Here is a 19,487-nt window from a genome sequence, read left to right on the forward strand (position 1 = left end):
GGATTGGCTCTGCTTTGTGGTTTGTGTTCCCATTCCAAAAAAGAAAACTATGACATGTATTTATTCCCAGTGCAAGAATATTCTAAACAGGTATCTAAAATAAAATGTAAACAATACCAAAACCATCATAAAATGTGTACATATCCAAAAGCATTAAGTATTTGGGTAAGTATGTGTTTTACGACTAAATATTTCTTAGGTGAAACTGTGGCAGTTGAAGAGGGAAAAAGGTTTTAGAAAAGGGGATTGGCACAATCTGAACCCAAGCAAGGACAGGAATGGCATTCTGAAATATACACTACTGTTCAAAAGTTTGGGGTTACTTAGAAAAGTCCTTGTTTTTGAAAGAAAAGCAACTTTTTTGTCCATTAAAATAACATCAAATTGATCAGAAATACAGTGTAGACATTGTTAATGGCGTAAATGACTTTTGTAGCTGGAAACGGGTGTTTTTTATGGAATATCTACATAGGCGTACAGAGGCCCATTAACGGCAACCATCACTCCTGTGTTTCAATGGTACGTTGTGTTAGCTAATCCAAGTTTATCAAATTAAAGGACAATTGGTCATTAGAAAACCCTTTTGCAATTATGTTAGCAGAGCTGAAAACTATTGTCCTGATTAAAGAAGCAATAAAACTGGCCTTCTTTAGACTAGTTGAGTATCTGGAGCATCAGCATTTGTGAGTTCGATTACAAGCTCAAAATGGCCAGAATCAAAGACCTTTCTTCTGAAACTCATCAGTCTATTCTTGTTCTGAGAAATGAAAGCTATTCCATGTGAGAAATTGCCAAGAAACGGAAGGTCTTGTACAACGCTGTGTTTTACTCCCTTCACAGAACAGAGCAAACTGGCTCTAACCAGAATAGAAAGAGGAGTGGGAGGCCCCGGTGCACAACCGAGCAAGAGGACAAGTACATTAGAGTGTCTAGTTTGAGAAACAGACGCCTCACAAGTCCTCAACTGGCAGCTTCAATAAATAGTACCCGCAAAACACCAGTCTCAACGTCAACAGTGAAGAGGCGACTCCGGGATGCTGGCCTTCTAGGCAGAGTTCCTCTGTCCAGTGTCTGTGTTCTTTTGCCCATCTTAATCTTTTGTTTTTATTGGCCAGTCTGAGATATGGCTTTTTCTTTGCAGCTCTGCCTAGAAGGCCACCCTCTTGGAGTCGCCCCTTCACTGTTGAAGAGAGCAGGGAGGCAGGCAGGCTTAGACTACAGCACTTGCTGTGCAAAATAGAGGTGGGAGAAAGGGTGAAATAGAGGAAAGAGAGAGAAATGAGAGAGAGTGAAATGAGAGAGAGAGAGAGAGAGAGAGAGAGAGAGATAAATGAGAGAGAGAGAGAGACAGAGAGAGAGTGAAATGAGAGCGAGAGAGAGAGAGATAGAGAGAGAGAGAGAAAGAGAGAGAGAGAGAGAGAAATGAGAGAGAGAGAGACAGAGAGACTGAAATGAGAGAGAGAGAGAGAGAGAGAGAGAGAGAGAGAGGGGGAAAGTGAAATGAGAGAGAGAGAAAGACAGAAATGAGAGAGAGAAAAATGAGAGAGTGAAATGAGAGAGAGAGAAATGGGAGAGAGAGAGAAATGTGAGAGAGAGAGAAATGAGTGAGAGAGAGAGAGAAATGAGAGAGAGAAATAGAGAAGAATGGAGAAAGAGAAATAGAGAGTAATGAGAGAGAGAGAGAGAGAGAGAGAGAGAGAGAGAGAGAAAAAAAAAATTAGAGCGAGAGAGAGAGAAAGGGAAATGAGAGAGAGAGAGAGAGAGAGAGAGAGAGAGAGGGTGCAATAGAGGAGAGAGAGGGTGCAATAGTGGAGAGAGAGAGAGAGGGTGAAATAGAAGAGAGAGGGTGACATAGAAGAGAGAGAGGGTGAAATAGAGGAGGGGGAGAGGGTGAAATAAAGGATTCGATCACCGCCAGAGGAAATGTCTGTTAGCGCGGATTCCCACAAGATGTTTTCATGGACGAGCATGAATTATCTACTACCCACAGATCCTGAGTCCATGATGAATCACTTGACAGCAAACATTCAAAACATCTGCAGATGGGCTTCACAAAACATCGAGTGTCAGAGTAACAGTAATGCATCTCAGAAAACCCCATTGTCTATCGATCTCCCACAGGATTCATCAGATCAGAGATAAAATAGCCCACTCAGTTTGACAGTATGAAGTTAAACCCCCACAGCTACAGTACCAGTCAAAACAGTACATTCAAAACATCTGCAGATGGGCTTCACAAAACATCGAGTGTCAGAGTAACAGCAATGCATCTCAGAAAACCCCATTGTCTATCGATCTCCCACAGGATTCATCAGATCAGAGATAAAATAGCCCACTCAGTTTGACAGTATGTAGTTAAAGGGTTTTTCTTTATTTTTACTATTTTCTACATTGTAGAATAATAGTAAAGACATCAAAATAACACATATGGAATCATGTAACATTAGTAACCAAAAAAGTGTTAAACAAATCAAAATATATTTTATATTATGATTCTTCAAAGTTGCCACCCTTTGCTTTGATGACAGCTTTGCAGACGCTTGGCATTCTCTCAACCAGCTTGAGTTGACCACCTGGAATGCTTTTCCAACAGGCTTGAAGGAGTTCCCACATATGCTGAGCACTTATTGTCTGCTTGTCCTTCATTCTGTGGTTCCACTCATGCCAAACCATCTAAATTGGGTTGAGGCCAGGTGATTGTGGAGGCCAGGTCATCTGATGCAGATCTCCATCAATTAAGTGTGCCTTGAATTCTAAATAAATCACTAACAGTGTCACCAGAAAAGCACCCCCACACCTCCTCCTCCTTGCTTCACGGTGGGAACCACAGATGCAGAGATCATCCGTTAACCTACTCTGCGTCTCACAAAGCCATGGCGGTTGGTACCAAAAATATCAAATTTGGACTCATCAGACCAAAGGACAGATTTCCACCGGTCTAATGTCCATTGCTCGTGTTTCTTGGCCCAAGCAAGTCTCTTATTATTATTGGTGTCCTTAAGTAGTGGTTTCTTTGCTGCAATTTGACCACGAAGGCATGATTCACTCAGTCTCCTCTGAACAGCTGATGTTGAGATGTGTCTGTTACTCGAACTCAGTGAAGCATTTATGTGGCTGCAATTTCTGTATACCACCCCTACCTTGTCACAACACAACTGATTGTCTCAAATGCATTAAGAATTAAGAAATTCCACAAATTAAATTTTAACAAGGCACACCTGTTAATTGAAATGCATTCCAGGTGATTACCTCATGAAGCTGGTTGAGAGAATGCCAAGAGTGTGCAAAGCTGTCATCAAGGCAAAGGGTGGCTACTATTTGGTTAACACTTTTTTGGTTACTACATGATTCCATATGTGTTATTTCATAGTTTTGATGTCTTCACTATTATTCTACAATGTAGAAAATAGTAAAAAGAAAATAAAAACCCTTGAATGAGTAGGTGTCTCCAAACTTTTGACTGGTACTGCATTTCCCTACCTATATTTTATTTGCCATAACCCTGCAGTGGCACAACATAAATCAGTCCAATTCTAAAGAGGGTGACAGAATCATAGAAATAGAATCACTAGAACAGGAATCCCCATTCAAGTGAATAGGTCTGGCTATATCTGCTCTAGTGATTATATTTCTATGGACAGAATGCATTGGTTTAGTGAGTCCATGGTGCCTACCTCCTGCCTGAAGGCCTTCCGGAAGCCAGTCATGGGGGTTGGGGAGAAGGCTCTTCCTGGCACACAGCTGACAACCACAGGCGTGCCCCCTTCACATGTGCTGTTGGCCTTCGCTGCCACGGCATGGCCCAGCTTGCAGCTCGACAGGTGCGCCTCATTTCCAGTGCAGTTGACAGAGTAGTCCCAATAAGAGGGCTTTCTCCTGCGAGCAAACATCCTGAGAACACAGGGAAAACATAAAGTAGTCAAATAATAACACATTTTAGACAGACATTTCATTCAATATTTACACAAGGCTGCTATCCCATTTTCCCTAACACCTACTGTACATACTACACTACAGCATTAACTGTATGTAGTCAGCTAGTTGCTAAATACTGATAAAGACTCATATCTCCCTCTCTAACTTTATGCACCAGCTGTCAGAGCAGCTCACAGATCACTGCACCTGTACATAGCCCATCTGTAAATAGCCCATCCAACTACCTCATCCCCAAACTGTTTTTTTTTGTTGTTCCTTTGCACCCCAGTATCTCTACTTGCACATTCATCTTCTGCACATCTATCACTCCAGTGTTTAATTGCTACATTAAATTGTAATTATTTTGCCACTATGGCCTATTTATTGCCTTACCTCCCTTATCTTACCTCATTTGCACACACTGTAAATTGACTTTTCTATTGTGTTATTGACTGTATGTGTGTTTATTCCATGTGTAACTCTGTGTTGTTGTTTGTGTCACACTGCTTTGCTTTATCTTGGCCAGGTCGCAGTTGTAAATGAGAACATGCTCTCAACTGGCCTACCAGGTGAAAGAAAATAAAAAATAAAAATAACATCACTAGTCCGATAACAAAGGGTTCAGTATTAGGCTACAGGTGTGCCTGTTTAGTCTGTGATGTGAACAACAGGTGAGGTAATTGAGGTCCTCCAGGCATGCAGGGATGTTAATTAATTCCTTTACTTTTCAATGGTGAGCCAACCAACGTGTATAATGAACGTTTGGGGCAGCACAGCCTGTCCTTGTCCTGTCTCTTTATCACATGTCTTAGATGTGTACATGAAAGCAGATTAAAGAGGACAGGAGCAGACACACACACAGCATTTGTTTTCCATTTGGAACCTGGATAAAAGAACATTGCTGATCACTGTCCGGAACCCATCCAAAGCCTGCGTTCTAAGCCTCTGAGTCTGCGGGGGGGACATACAGAAGTTGTGAGTGAAGGATGGATAAATAGAACTCAGGGAAAGAAGCATCTTGATCCGTTCACATGTGTTCAAGCAACAGCTGTGAAGGTTCAACCAAGTAAAAACTGAACATGGACTGGCGGTAGGAGCTGTAAACTCAAAACATATTACATAAGTCACATTAGGCAATTGGAACAGTGATCTATTGTTACTTTTCATCAGCTTGAAAGTTTGTGCCTGCTACCATTTACTTTGAAAAATTTGCTTTTGGAATGATACATACCACACTACACACATAAACCATTGAAAAGCACGGATGACGTCTGCTAAATCCTATGCTCTCCAAATATTTTGGAATATGCTAAGCGGGCATACAGAGGCATTTGAACAGAGACCAAGTTGGATTATGAAAGAACTGTAGACCTTGGCTGTCTGCCGCCGCCTGGACCAAACGGCAGACTATAAAAACACGTTCTGCACGTTTCATAAGTTTCAAGCGGTTGCATGCCGGCAGTCACATAGATGGAAAGTAGGGTGCTGCTGTACTGTGGTTACCTAAGCAGAGAAAACTTCTCTCCCTCTCTACCCTGAATGAGACAGTAAATTCAAGGTTGGCTTCAGAGCTAGAGACGAGGTCTCAGGTTTGAAGTGATTAATTAACTGCTGGCTATTCCTCTGCAGGTTTCCACGTGTAAATAAGAGTTAGATCCTTCCCCAGCCCAGTCAGTATCCCATTACAACTACTTTAAGGAATGCACTGATCCTGGATATATACATACGAAGGGGGGAGGGGTTACTTAAGTTCTATGAGAGTGTTTGATGTGAAGCAGAATACAGAAAGTTTCTATAGAATTCAGCATTATTGCTCTGTATTAGGGCAAATATGTTCTGTATGCAATATACAGTATAAGTCAAACAGCAAAGATCTAAAAGATTTATCCACCACGGTAGGGTAAGAAGCTCAAAGTTCTGGTGAGTTGTCAGTCTGTTGAATAACAGCCTGAACTTTCAGTAGCATAGTGGGGTTAAAAAGTAACCACATGGGTTCATAATTTTCACAATGGGAGAACTCTGAGTTGACATCCCTCTCCAGAGTTTAAGAATCAAGGTTTCTGTGTAATGTGTACCAAGAATGAATCTTGACTGAGATGAGGTATGGGTCTGTCAACGGCTTGTTGCCCTGGGCCTGGGAGAGTAACTGTCCATGGTACATCGCCTCCCCAGGTTTAACACATCTGAAGATAAATCAAGGGCTGTGCCTGACCAAACCAAACAAGTTGACATAATAAGAATATGTACAGCAGAGGAGGCTGGTGGGAGGAGCTATAGGAGGAAGGGCTCATTGTATTGGCTGGAATGGATTAAATGGAAGTCAAGCATGGGGTTTCCATATGTTTGATGTGTTTAATACGATTCCACTTGTTCCATTCCAGCCATTACAATGAGCCCATCCTCCTATAGCTACACCTACCAGCCTCCTCTGATGTATATTAATGTCCTGTCCAGGGGGTGTACTTGTACATCCAGCTGCCTCACGCTACAGAAACAGGAGATAGACTCCTGCCCTATGTGCCATTCTGGCTTGGACACGGCTTACTTACTTATGTTTACAGTAGTCCTGCTCCATAACACTCCAGTAAAATGGAACCTGCTGCTGCCACTGCCCATCCATTGAGACACATATAGTATTCCTTTCTACACTCCCATCCCTTTCATCAAAGAATGGCAGGAGCTCATTGTGGCCTTAATTCCCAATGAGGACCAAGAGGATTCAGTTAAACAAAGTCCCATCCCTCACTCACTTGTAGACTCTGGCATTGTACTTCCTCTCTCCGGGGAAACCGAACATGCCACAGATAACTCTGCTGTTGTGCTTCGTCCACTCCGCGTCACAGATCTGCTTCCATTTCCCCCCATCCTTCACCTCCACGTAGCCCTCTGTCACAGGGATGCGCTTGCGGTACGATGACAGAATGGCCCGGATACGCACATCCTCCACTTGAATGTTTAAACTCTGTGAAGAAAAATGAGGTATGATTCATTTCACATGAATAGGCCAAGTCGTCTCTTCCTCTGCAGTCCTCTATGGTCCTCTCTTCCTCACTGCTCTCTTACATATTTCTCTGGAAATAATCACTCCAAATCTGTCTGCATTTTGACAGTTTGCCCTTGTTATATAGCCGTATAATGAATGTAAGGCACTCACCCTCCGGCACCAACCCCAGCAAGACACCAACCCCACAAGACTGCATTCCCTTGTAAAGCCTCTCCAGCTTACCCAAACATTTTTACAATCCTATCACCTAGTGAATCACAGGCCAGACCCAGCTGTACTGCAACTGCTTGGCTTTTGAACAAGGATATCAAAGGAGTGACCATGGCAACTCATACAATACTTTCTCGTCATGTTTTAAAGGGTGTCACTGGACAGATGCTGGTAGGTGACGAAGATCCAGTTTAGGATCAAAAGTTGGCCTATTAAACATAAACACTTTCGGAGCATTATGCAAGATTTACTTTTTGATCCTAGTCGTGAAAATCCAATGGCGGCTCTCCACCAAAGATACTTAATTTACTGTAATATCACAAGAATATTTTTGAACTTGCTGAACCGTCTGTGGTGGAATTGACATGCTGACTTGCCTGGGCTGTTATCTCATCTCTTGAAAGCATTACCTGATCAATACCATATAATTTCAAAGGCAATGAGTCTATCCATCTGTCTACATGTCTGTCTTTGTCAAAAAAATGTGGAGACCTTCCTCTGTGAAGCCTGTTGGGGTTTGAACAAACAGCCTCTCTCCTAAAGACCCAGCCCACATTCCTGTGCTACGTGACAGTGCAGGCCATGGGAGAAGACAGGAGGCAAGATGAGAACTGGCGGATGGATATTTGCTTGTCTCAGCAGATGGGCTGGCTGATGGGCTGGCTGAGACACATATCAAACCCAGCCCCTGTCCTGTCCTGTCAGACGTGAAGTCAATGGCTTTGTCTCAAATTGCACCCTATAGCCCATAGGGCTCTGAACAAAACATGGTGCATTATATAGGGATTAGAGTGCCATTTGGGACAGAGACAGTTAGACCTCCAAACGTTCAATAATGAAAAGGAAAGTTTTCCTGAAATGACATCATACATCAGTCCACAGGATGAAAGCGAACCACAGAGAAACTGTAAATGTTCAGTCTGCTATTCCTTAACAATTCTTTTACGCAGATGACCGCATTAACCAGCGAGTGGAAGGATGAGATCCAGCATGTTGAGCTATCTGAGGGGATTCAAACCCTGGGACATGATCATTTAGAGAACTGTGGTGATAGTGACCTTGTCTGTATTTAAGATCTCTAGTAGAATACTGTAGTGTACTTTGATAAAAAGTCTGCACAATAAAGACCAAATGAAACAGGGTGTGCTACAGTTGTGTGTTTCTTACATCATAACAGGGTCTTTCAGCAACAATGTGTTCATCTTATTCTTAATGGTGGAAAAATACCATTCAGAGCAAGATCCCTAAAATGTAGACCTGGCTGCAAGCAGGGTCTTTGCAAACAACACACATGCATTTTACTTATCACCTCCACCAAAACCAGGGGCACAACTTTCACTGGGGACGGGAGGGACATGATTCCCCCCACATTCTGAAATTGCATTTTTGTCTCCCCCAGTTTTATCAATGCACTGTGATACAAAAAGCGGCATTGTGTGCTTTAGGATCATTCGGACGCCTCAGAGAGGTTGGGTAGGCTGTTTGGCGATATCAACCACCTGGATTTAGGACCGTGCGAGCAGAGGCGGCTGTTGTCTGTGTGTGTTGTGCTTTTTCTCAGAGTTGTAAAAGCAAGCAGAGCAGAAACTGGCTACTCTTTATTTGATGTAGCTGACAAGGTAACTGCTGTTTAACTTAACAGGGGAAGAAAAGTATTTATTCACAATGTTGAGTTTGTAGTGTAACTGACATGAAATGTTAGCTAATGCATTACCTACATGTTTCATCCCCTCTCAACTGAAGTTCTGTCTGAAGTGAATGAACTAGCTAGCTAGCTAGTAGCAGCCAGTTCAGCTCTAGCCTCTAGTTTTATGATAGGTAGCAGAATCTAACAAATCACATTTTATTTGTCACATGCGCCGAATACAACAGATGTATGGAAATGTTTTGTAGCCTTTGTTTTGTCCTGTTTCAACAGAAGTAAATTAACTTGGCTAGTTTTCGCCAGTTGATGAACCATTAGCGCTAGCCAGAAGTTGGCTAATGTTAGCAAGCTAGTCAGCTAGCGTTAGCTATTCTTTTTGCAACAATTACACTAGTCTAGACCTGATTCAAACGATGAAACCGGCGGACAAACGATTGAAGACCGATATTCTGACGTTTTTTGACAGCACAATGTGACTTTTATTTCACTATAGCATATAAATAGCTCTACAGACTTCACTGTCATGGTGCACAGTTGCTACACAACAGTATGCTCATCATGCCTTACCATGATCAAATAGTGACAGGTGTCCCAGCAGGGTTAGCCAGTCAGGGAAGAACAGTCTACAGAGCTCTGGGGAGTTTTACAGTATATTATAACAACCAGTGAATGGATGCAAAGTTCCATCTTGAGTTGATGGGTGGGCTACAGTCTGAGGTCTGGGATCTGGGAATAATGGTCATTTCAATTATTGAACCATTGATTCTACTCTTGGATAATGCAATGTATAAATGTACACCAAGGTAATTATTTGTCATGCCTCATCTGAGCAGGATCTGATGGTAACTGGGGTCTCAGCAGGGTCAGGCAACCGGGTGGGGGGGACCCCTAGGCGCAGGACGGGGCGATCCAGCTATATTGTTTGCAAGTAAAAAGAGCTCTAGAGTACTTTTAGGCATATGATATGAATAACAGTGCCCTCTGTAATTATTGGGACAGTTAAGCATTTGTTCTTCTTTTGGCTCTATACTCCAAAAGTGTGGATTTGAAATCAAGTTAAAATGCAGAGTGTCAGCTTTAATTCATCCATACTAGGTGAACCTTTTGAAATTATAGCACTTTTTGTACATAGTCCCCTACTCCCCATTTTAGGGGAGCAAAAGTATTGGGACAAATTCACTTATGTGTATTAAAGTAGTAACACATTCATAGCACGCAAGTTTATGACTCTACACATTTGTTGGATGCATTTGCTGTTTGTTTTGGTTGTGTTTCACATTATTTTGTCTCCAATAAAAATGTATGGTAAATAATGTATTGTCATTTTGGATTCACTTTTATTGTAAATAAAAATAGATTGTTTCTAAACACTTCTACATAAATCTGCATGCTACCATGATTATGGATAATCCTGAATGAATCGTGAATAATGATGAGTAAGAAAGTTATAGAATGCCTTGGAATGGCCTAGTCAAAGCCCAGACCTCAATCCAATTGAGAATCTGTGGTATGACTTAAAGATTGCTGTTCACCAGCGGAACCCATCCAACTTCAAGGAGGTGGAGCAGTTTTTCCTTGAAGAATGGGCAAAAATCCCAGTGGCTAGATGTGCCAAGATTATAGATGCATACCCCAAGAGACTTCCAGTTTTAATTGCTGCAAAAGGTGGCTCTACAAAGTATTGACTTTGGGGGGGTGAATAGTTATGCACGCTCACGTTTTCTGTTTTATTGTCTTATGTCTTGTTTGTTTCACAATAAAAAAATATTTTGCATCTTCAAAGTGGTAGGCATGTTGTGTAAATCAAATGATACAATTTTAATTCCAGGTTGTAAGGCAACAAAATAGGAAAAATGCCAAGGGGGTGAATACTTTCTCAAGCCACTGTACATGATTTACTTGTACAGATGAAATACTCACTCAGCTGTAGTTAAACCCAAAAGACTTATACAGAAAGAACCCAGTCAGTTACAAAATATTATTCTGAAAAACTCCCTTTTAATGTGAAATAGAGGAGTGAACTTGTTTCACCAACTTAAACTCACATGGCAAACCAACCTCCCCATTCCCTCCTTGCCACTTGGCATCCAACCCTTTCTAATTATTGATTTCCTGTTTAGAATTCAGGACTGCACGTGCATCGATGCCTAGTTTAAATGACTAGAAAATGGAATGCCTGTTGATTGCAACGGTGGTGTGGTAGAAAAGTAGAAACACAGCAGCGGCCGGTGAGATACTTCTAACATATGTGGCTTGTTTCTATACACTCTGGGGAAGGGGTTTCCAGAAATTGGCAGCAGGGGGAGGAAGGTGCAGAAGATGGAAAAGCCATAAGTGGGATGCATCTTTGAGGAGGTAGAAAGAAGCAGAGGAGAGGAAGCTGGTGGGCCCTCTGTCTCAACTAAGTCCTGAATCACTCTGAGACCACTTCTCCAGAAGGAGACATAGGTACAAGTGGTAAACCGATACCTTCTTATGGAAAACACTGAGGCAGTGGAACAGCATTACGTCATTGTTGCTGTCATTCAGAATCAATTAGGTCATCCAGGATGGCTATATATCTATATACTGATGTTTAATTTGAATGTTAATGAGAAAGGAATATCTACACGTTTAAGTCCATAAAAGATAACCTTTCTGCCCCTGACTGCTCCATGAAGTCAATGCAGTGCATTTGTAGGCCTACTACTGGTAGGTGAAGAGATTATGTCATTCAGCTAAACAAGTTAAAAGAGGTCCCTTGGAATGAGACCAGAGTCAGTGGGTCATTCTTACCCTCCGGGCTTGTATTTGAAGTTGAGCCTGTCAACGTATTTTCTGATGTCAAACAATAAGCTATCTTATGCATAGACCACAGGACTGAAGAATCAGCCATGGTCCAGCTGGAAAGCAAAAATATCCCCACAATGGCTAACATTCATGATTCCCATATGTGTGAGGTTTATTATGTAGGCTGCAATAGTCCATTCCCCGAATCATACACTAGAAAGTGAGTTCTGGGCATTAGTTCTAAAATGAACAAATGATGCTACATTTGAGAAAGTAACAAAAATATGTATATCAAAACCAACTGAAACCAAGAAGACATTGCAGTGAAACATGACAAAAAATAAATACATAAGTCATTTTTCAAGTGTCACTTGCACTGACAGTACCCAGGTGCAATATTCTTTATGACGTGGATGCCAGTTTGGAGCATTTGACAATGGTGTGACTTAGCGTATCGACTTTAATGAACATACTTCTCATCATCTCATGCCAGAATGTGACCTCAAGCCTCTACTAGAACACAGTACTAATGCCAGCAATAACAACGCCCACGGAGCCTACAGCATATGGTTCCAATAGAAATCATGAACTACATTCACTTCTAACAGAAATCCCCATAGATCCTAGTAGTCAAACTGGGTTACATAGAAATTCCAAGTGAGAGAACAAACCAATGGGAAAAAACTGGATGTATCATCAACGTTGTTTTCACCTCATTTCAAAAAAAATATTAAATGTGATGACATTGAATCAACGTAGAAAACTGATTGGATTTGCAAAAAGTCATCATCGTTATTTTTCACCCAACTTTTAAACTAAATCCATTGTCATTGTCAATTTTTTTGTTGATTTCATATTAAATTCACGTTAGTTGACAACTCATTCAACCAAATGTAAATCAAATAAAAATAGTCATTGAACTGGCGTCTGTGCCTAGAGGGAAATCATTTATTGAACATCATAACAGTATTTACTTCCTGGGATAAAGTTTGCTAAGATGTTTGTTGATATCATGTTTGCCACAGAGTGACCACTCCCTCCCTGGGCTTGTGTTTCGATATCACATGTGCTGTGCTCACCAGGCCAGCACTGTTTGGGTGCTGATAATTCTTTGAGCCACAACACAAATGGATGATTATCTCTTTCCTGAAACAGTGTTTATAGTGTGGCAGTGAATGATGTCATGTACCTCATGTCTCTGTTCCACTTGTTCCTGCTCCTTAGAAGCCATTAAAAGAGCCTTTTAACAAAGTGGATACAGATGTTCCACAACACCTTCACAAATCCTGAAAAACTACAGTTTAACTTATTTGTCTATTAAAAGAAAGAAGGCTATTATTCTTTTTAGTTTAATTTAAGTTTCAGAAAAACTAGTTTAACTCAGCAGAAAATCTCCCTACCTATCATTCAGTGGCATGTATAAATTAGAGACACAGAAGTTCATGGTTTGTGCCAAACTGGCACCAACTCACACAATGACTGTAAAAACCACTTCTGCCGAGGCTTGATTTCCCTAGCAACGCGTTGTTAGAGACTGCGGGCTTTATAATATCATGTGTATTTCAATAGGGTAAACTAAACATGCTATTCAGTTGAGTTATAATGTAGGAATGTAGTGCCCTGCAGGGTGTGAACTTTTATCTGCAGTTGTGACATGACCAGAAAACAATCTATCAGTTATGTGAGAAGTTAATTAAATAGTTCAAATTAAATCAAATTACTTTTTCAACCCCACATTAGTCAAGTTCATGGTGCCTTTCCCATTAGGCTTTATTAGAACCCTACTGTGATGACAAGGCTAGAGTATAGAGGAGAACGTGGATGGTTTGTACCATGCTGCGTGACGCTTGGCAACAAAAACAATAACAACTGTGGTGGGGCGGCCAGTGGCGCTATTTCCCTCTACAGCGGATTCCATCTATAAGCCTAAGGGGAAAAACTGAGAGGAGGAAGATATAATAAACTATTGCTTTGTGTATGTGTGTGTGTGTGTGTGTGTGTGTGTGTGTGTGTGTGTGTGTGTGTGTGTGTGTGTGTGTGTGTGTGTGTGTGTGTGTGTGTGTGTGTGTGTGTGAGAGAGTGATAGAGAGAGACAGTGAAAGAAAAAGAGAGAGACAGACAGACAGACAGACAGACAGACAGACAGACAGACAGACAGACAGACAGACAGACAGACAGACAGACAGACAGACAGACAGACAGACAGACAGACAGACAGACAGACAGACAGACAGACAGACAGACAGACAGACAGACAGACAGACAGACAGACAGACAGACAGACAGACAGACAGACAGACAGACAGACAGACAGACAGACAGACAGACAGACAGACAGACAGACAGACAGACAGACAGAGACCAGGGGAGAGACCTGCTCTGGCACAGTAGCCCTGCCTCCACCTAGACTCCCAGTTTCCCAGCCCCAGCTCATATAACAGGATGATAGGACATTCCTCCAAAACAAAAGAGTGAAAACTAATGAAGGTACATACATCAAAGTTGGGCAAGGCCTTGTTTCAAGGTGTGTTATCACATAAATCAACTAACTACAGTAAAGATCTTTTCATCTAAACTTTAAAAAAAAGAGTACTGTGCCCCAGTCCTTTATGATGAAGCACCATTAAACCTTACTTTATATCACTTTAATAAACCACCTTTATGGTGATGTATTTACATGGATGTTTCAACAACAGATGTTCAATATTGAGCCCACAAATTTGAACCAAAGAATAAACTTATTTCAAGATGTGTTCCGTATAATTTTTAAGAGCCCACAGTATGCTGTTTGTTCCTCACCGAGGATGCAGAGAGATAAATAAATCTCAAATATTTCCTCCTGAAATTCTCCTGCAATGGAACACATTGGTGTATACATAAAGTCTGCATTGATAAAAGCTGCTCGCTGGTTAGCCAAGAATGACCTGCATAAACACTGAGGAATGCTCAATGTTGAAATTTGGTTAGAACAGAACGTACCCTAATGCATGTGCTTGATCACAGGTCAGACAACCACACAAACCTCACTTCTAAATCATGTCTATACAGCCACCTCTATTTACAAGCTGAAATGATGTGAGAGGATATTACTAAGGATAATAGAGAGGGCCAGCTGTAGCTCCTGACCTTTTCATGACCTAACTAGGAAAAACTCTGAGCACTAATCTTAAGATGCTGTATGCCAAACAACCTTAAGGACATGACTGAAAAGAATGTGTGTGTGATAAACACGAGGAACAGAAAATGTATATTTATATAATAACAGTCTTAATGGAAAGCACACGGTAACTTCTCAGAAGAGCACTGGATGTCCTTTACTGTTGTTTTAAAGTGCAGACGACTGAGACACAATGCCACTAAAACTGCAATCCATTCAAACCCATAAACTGCACGGCCCACAAAGCAAATTCTTGCTGAGTTCACATGCTATGGGTATTTTCCAGAGTTATAGTTAACCTTGGTTATTTGAAACAGAAACAAGGCATTCACAGAGGAATCGGTCAAAAATGTCCTAAGAAGCCATAGGTGACACATGCATGCAAGCTTCAGGTTTCAACACTCTCTTAAGTCCTAAGTCTTTGAAACATTTCCTTTGTGGTTGACTGGCCAGCAATTATCCTGAAGTCATCGCAAGTGTCCCACGATGAAAGGGTAACAGTCTCTAAAATGTAGGCGGAAATGTTCTCACCCCAAGCACCTACTTTGAGTCCCCATACCTCTCATCATCCCCCACCACAGTATCACACTAGTCTGTCGTCATGCCTAACATTAGACAGTGTACGTCCCAAGTGGCACCCTATTCCCTCTATATGACACTACTTTTGATGGGCCCTGATCAAAAATAGTGCACTACATAGGGAATAGGGTGCCATTTGGAACATAACCTGTGTGTGTGGAGGGCTTTGCCTCAGCCTGGCTGTGTTTTACATTGCTTCTGTGTGGAGCTAACCCGGCGTGCCCCACATCTTAGTGAATGGAAAAGATGAGCCTGATATTCTCTCAGTGAATATCACAGCTTGAGACATCACAAAGGGCTGAAGGCGGACTCCAGATGTCTGGACCTCTACAGCGCAGCTCTTTGGAGCATTATAATCTCTACCTTTTGTCTTTATAAACCCCACCAGAGGAAGTGAACTGGAGCCATTCTTCCTCATCTTGTCCCATTACAGGAGTTGAATAGCATTGGAATTTGACTCAAACTCGTAAACGGTGTACAGTCACTTCTCTGAAAAGATACTACCAAAGTACTTATTGAGGATGTTCAGCTATGGTGTGGGCCAGGGGCGCAACTTTGGTTTTAGAAGTGTGGGGGACATAACATATAAATATATATATACAGTACCAGTCAAAGGTTTGGACACATCTACTCATTCAACGGTTTTTCTTTATTTTTACTATTTTATACATAGTAGAATAATAGTGAAGATATCAAAACTATGAAATAACACATATGGAATCATGTAGTAACCAAAAAAGTGTTAACCAAATCCAAATTTATTTTATTTTTGAGATTCATCAAAGTGGCCACCCCTTTGCCTTGATGACAGCTTTGCACACTCCTGGCATTCTCTCAACCATCTTCATGAGGTAGACACCTGGAATGCATTTCAATTAACAGATGTGTTAAAAGTTAATTTGTAGAATTTCTTTCCTTCTTAATGCGTTTGAGCCAATCAGTTGTCTTGCGACAAGGTAGGGGTGGTAAACGGAAGATAGTCCTATTTGGTAAATGACCAAGTCCATATTATGCCATGAACAGCTCAAATAAGCAAAGATTAATGACAGTCCATAATTACTTGAAGATATGGAGGTCAGTCAACGCGGAACATTTCAAGAACTTTGAAAGTTTCTTCAAGTGCAGTCGCTTGAACCATTAAGCTCTATGATGAAACTGGCTCACATGAGGACAACCACAGGAAAGGAAGACCCAGAGTTGCCTCTGATACAGAGGATAAGTTCATTAGAGTCACCAGCCTCAGAAATTGAAGCCCAAGTAAATGCTTCACCGAGTTCAAGTAACAGACACATCTCAACATCAACTGTTCAGAGGAGACTGCGTGAATCTGGCCTTCATGGTTTAATTGCTGCAAAGAAACCATTACTTAAGGACACCAATAAGAAGAAGAGACTTGCTTGGGCCTAGAAACACAAGCAACGGACATTAGAGCGGTGGAAATCTGTCCTTTGGTCTGATGAGTCTAAATTTGAGATTATTGCTTCTACCCGCCGTGTCTTTGTAAAACGCGGAGTAGGTGAATGGATGATCTCCGCATGTGTGGTTCCCACTGTGAAGCATGGAGGAGGAGGTGTGATGGTGCTTTGTTGATGACACTGTCTGTGATTTATTTAGAATTCAAGGCACACTTAACCAGCATTGCTACCACATCATTCTGCAGCGATACGCCATCCCATCTGGTTTGGACTTAGTGGGACAATCAGTGTTTTTAAACTGGACAATGACCCAACACACCTCCAGGCTGTGTAATGGCTATTTGACCAAGAAGGAGAGTGATGGAGTGCTGCATCAGATGACCTGGCCTCCACAATCCCTCGACCTCAACCCAATTGAGATGGTTTGGTATGAGTTGGACAGCAGAGTGAAGGAAAAGCAGCCAACAAGTTCTCAGCATATGTGGAAACTGCTTCAAGACTGTGGGAAAAGCATACCAGGTGAAGTTGGTTGAGAGAATGTCAAGCGTGTGCAAAGCTGTCATCAAGGCAACGGGTGGCTACTTTGACGAATCTAAAATGTAAAATATTATTTGACACAATATAGAAAATAGTAAAAATAGGTGTCCAAACTTTTGACTGGTAGTGTGTATATATATATATTTTTTCTTTATCCATTTGGATAAACACTCCAACAGTCTTCCCGTTGCCTTGTTTTGTATCACATTCCAATGAAAAACGGGGCAGGGACAAAAATGCAATTTAAGAATGTCCCCCCTGTCCCCAATGAAAGTTGCGTCTCTGGTGTGGGCTGTCAACCAAGTAACTCAGAATCACCCTGAAACACCTAGTCCTGGTGGGGTCATACTTGCGGAAACTAGAAAAAGTTTAAGTTCAAGGTTAAGTTGAGGCATCAGCCAGTTAATATGTGATAGAATGCTACATTGTAGCTGGTCCCATCAGATAAGCTGGCACACGTTAGCCCTAAATTAACCTCACAAGGTGGCAGTGATTTTTTCCTGTAACAAATTCCTCAGCAGCCTATCAAACTTTTTCTCCACAAACCAATGGCATTTCTTAAAATAGGTCAACTCGACCACCAGAGGGATACATGTTAACCTTGAATTTGGAGGTGTCAGTCATCGCTGGAGTCAAATAGAGACATGATTTGAGCTGACTCTCCTGGAGAGTGCTGGTCTGCACTAACTCATGAAATTGGAATGTGAACTCTTGAGGGCCTACAGTGAGTGAGCGCAACAACACATAACACTCTGCCTTTGGTGTCAATTAGCTGCAGGCTTTAATACAAAGGGTAGGTCTAATCCTGAATGCTGATTGGTTAAAAGTGCATTCCAGCTAGTGTCTATTCCACAAGTTACCAACGGCTAAATCTATGACATTAAAATGCCCTTTTTACACTGTTCCATCTGACTGCGCAATCCACTGTCTCACCAGCCCAGGCAGGGAAGTTATAAACTTGATCTCCACTATAAAAAGCACCTAACATTATCTCGCATTTCTTTGAGACTAACATTTAGTTTTCAACAGTGGAGATTTGTATAAACCTTGCTGTCTGTCTGACCGACATTTGCAACATTGTTTCAATACTCAAACTCGATCTTCAACTGTCCCATAGTAATGAACTTGTAGGGGTCGGGAGTCATGACGACAGAGAGAGGCAGGCAGAGTTTCTCAGCCAGTCAAAATTATGAATCAGCTGGCATCATTTTTATGGATTTACACAAAGAAATGTCAATTGAAAAAAAGGTAGAACGAAAGTCCGGCTAGTTTGCAGTCTTTCCAGCTTCAGATTGAAGTTATTGTGTTAGCTGTGTTGTTGGCAAGATCCACTGAAAAACAGTGTCCTGACGACAGAGCACATGTTCTATGCCAGGTGAAATCGTGCCTCAATGTCTCATTGTTATGGATGTATCCAAATAAATGTTACTAGAAAACAGCTTAAACAAATGCAGCTACTGTTGTTATTCTGGCTGCACTGTTTGACGTGACTGTAAGTTAGCCATAGTTGGCTACCTAGCAAGCAAGGGATAAGAACATTGCCATACAGATGGCAATGGAACATTTAGAATGAACGACTGGGTCACGTCCATTGATACATAACAAAAAGACTGAACGACTGGGTCCCGTCTCTGGCAATCAAACCAATAGAACGAACGACCAGCTGGTTGGGAAGCAAGCCTAGATTTGTTTCAGGACTATATGTTGTGGAAGGATGAAACAGTATGAATAAATTCATAAAAATAAAGTTTTTAATTAAAATATGTCAATCATTATCTGAATATGTTGGTAAATGCAAACCATTACAGACTACAAAGGGAAGCACAGCCAAGAGCTGCCCAGTGACACGAGCCTACCGGACGAGCTAAACTACTTCTATGCTCGCTTCAAGGCAAATAACACTGAAACATGCATGAGAGCACCAGCTGTACTGGAAGACTGTGTGATCACCCTCTCCGCAGCCGATGTGAGTGAGACCTTTAGACAGGTCAACATTCACAAGGCCGCAGGGCCAGACGGATTACCAGGACGTGTACTGCGAGCATGCTCTGACCAACTAGCAAGTGTCTTCACTAACATTTTCAACCTCTCCCTGTCCAAGTCTGTAATACCAACATGTTTTAAGCAGACCACCATAGTGCCTGTGCTCAAGAACACTAGGGTAACATGCCTAAATGACTACCGACCCGTTGCACTCACGTCTGTAACCATGAAGTGCTTTGAAAGGGTGGTCATGGCTCACATCAACACCATTAT

General features: G+C 41.7%; 1 protein-coding gene across 2 annotated transcripts in view; it reads right to left on the bottom strand.

Annotated features, from left to right (window-relative positions):
• Nucleotides 1-19,487, bottom strand: part of LOC106580522 (lysyl oxidase homolog 2B) — a 43,753-nt gene that overhangs the window by 15,364 nt on the left and 8,902 nt on the right. For both annotated transcript variants that reach the window (XM_014161685.2, XM_014161686.2), the window contains exons 4-5: nt 6,666-6,877; nt 3,675-3,891 (exon numbers count right to left, since the gene is read on the bottom strand). In XM_014161685.2, coding sequence (XP_014017160.1) covers nt 3,675-3,891; nt 6,666-6,877 — 429 coding nt within the window. The remainder of the gene's footprint in view (nt 1-3,674; nt 3,892-6,665; nt 6,878-19,487) is intronic.

Source organism: Salmo salar, chromosome ssa20 (assembly GCF_905237065.1).
Source record: "Salmo salar chromosome ssa20, Ssal_v3.1, whole genome shotgun sequence".
NCBI lineage: Eukaryota > Metazoa > Chordata > Actinopteri > Salmoniformes > Salmonidae > Salmo > Salmo salar.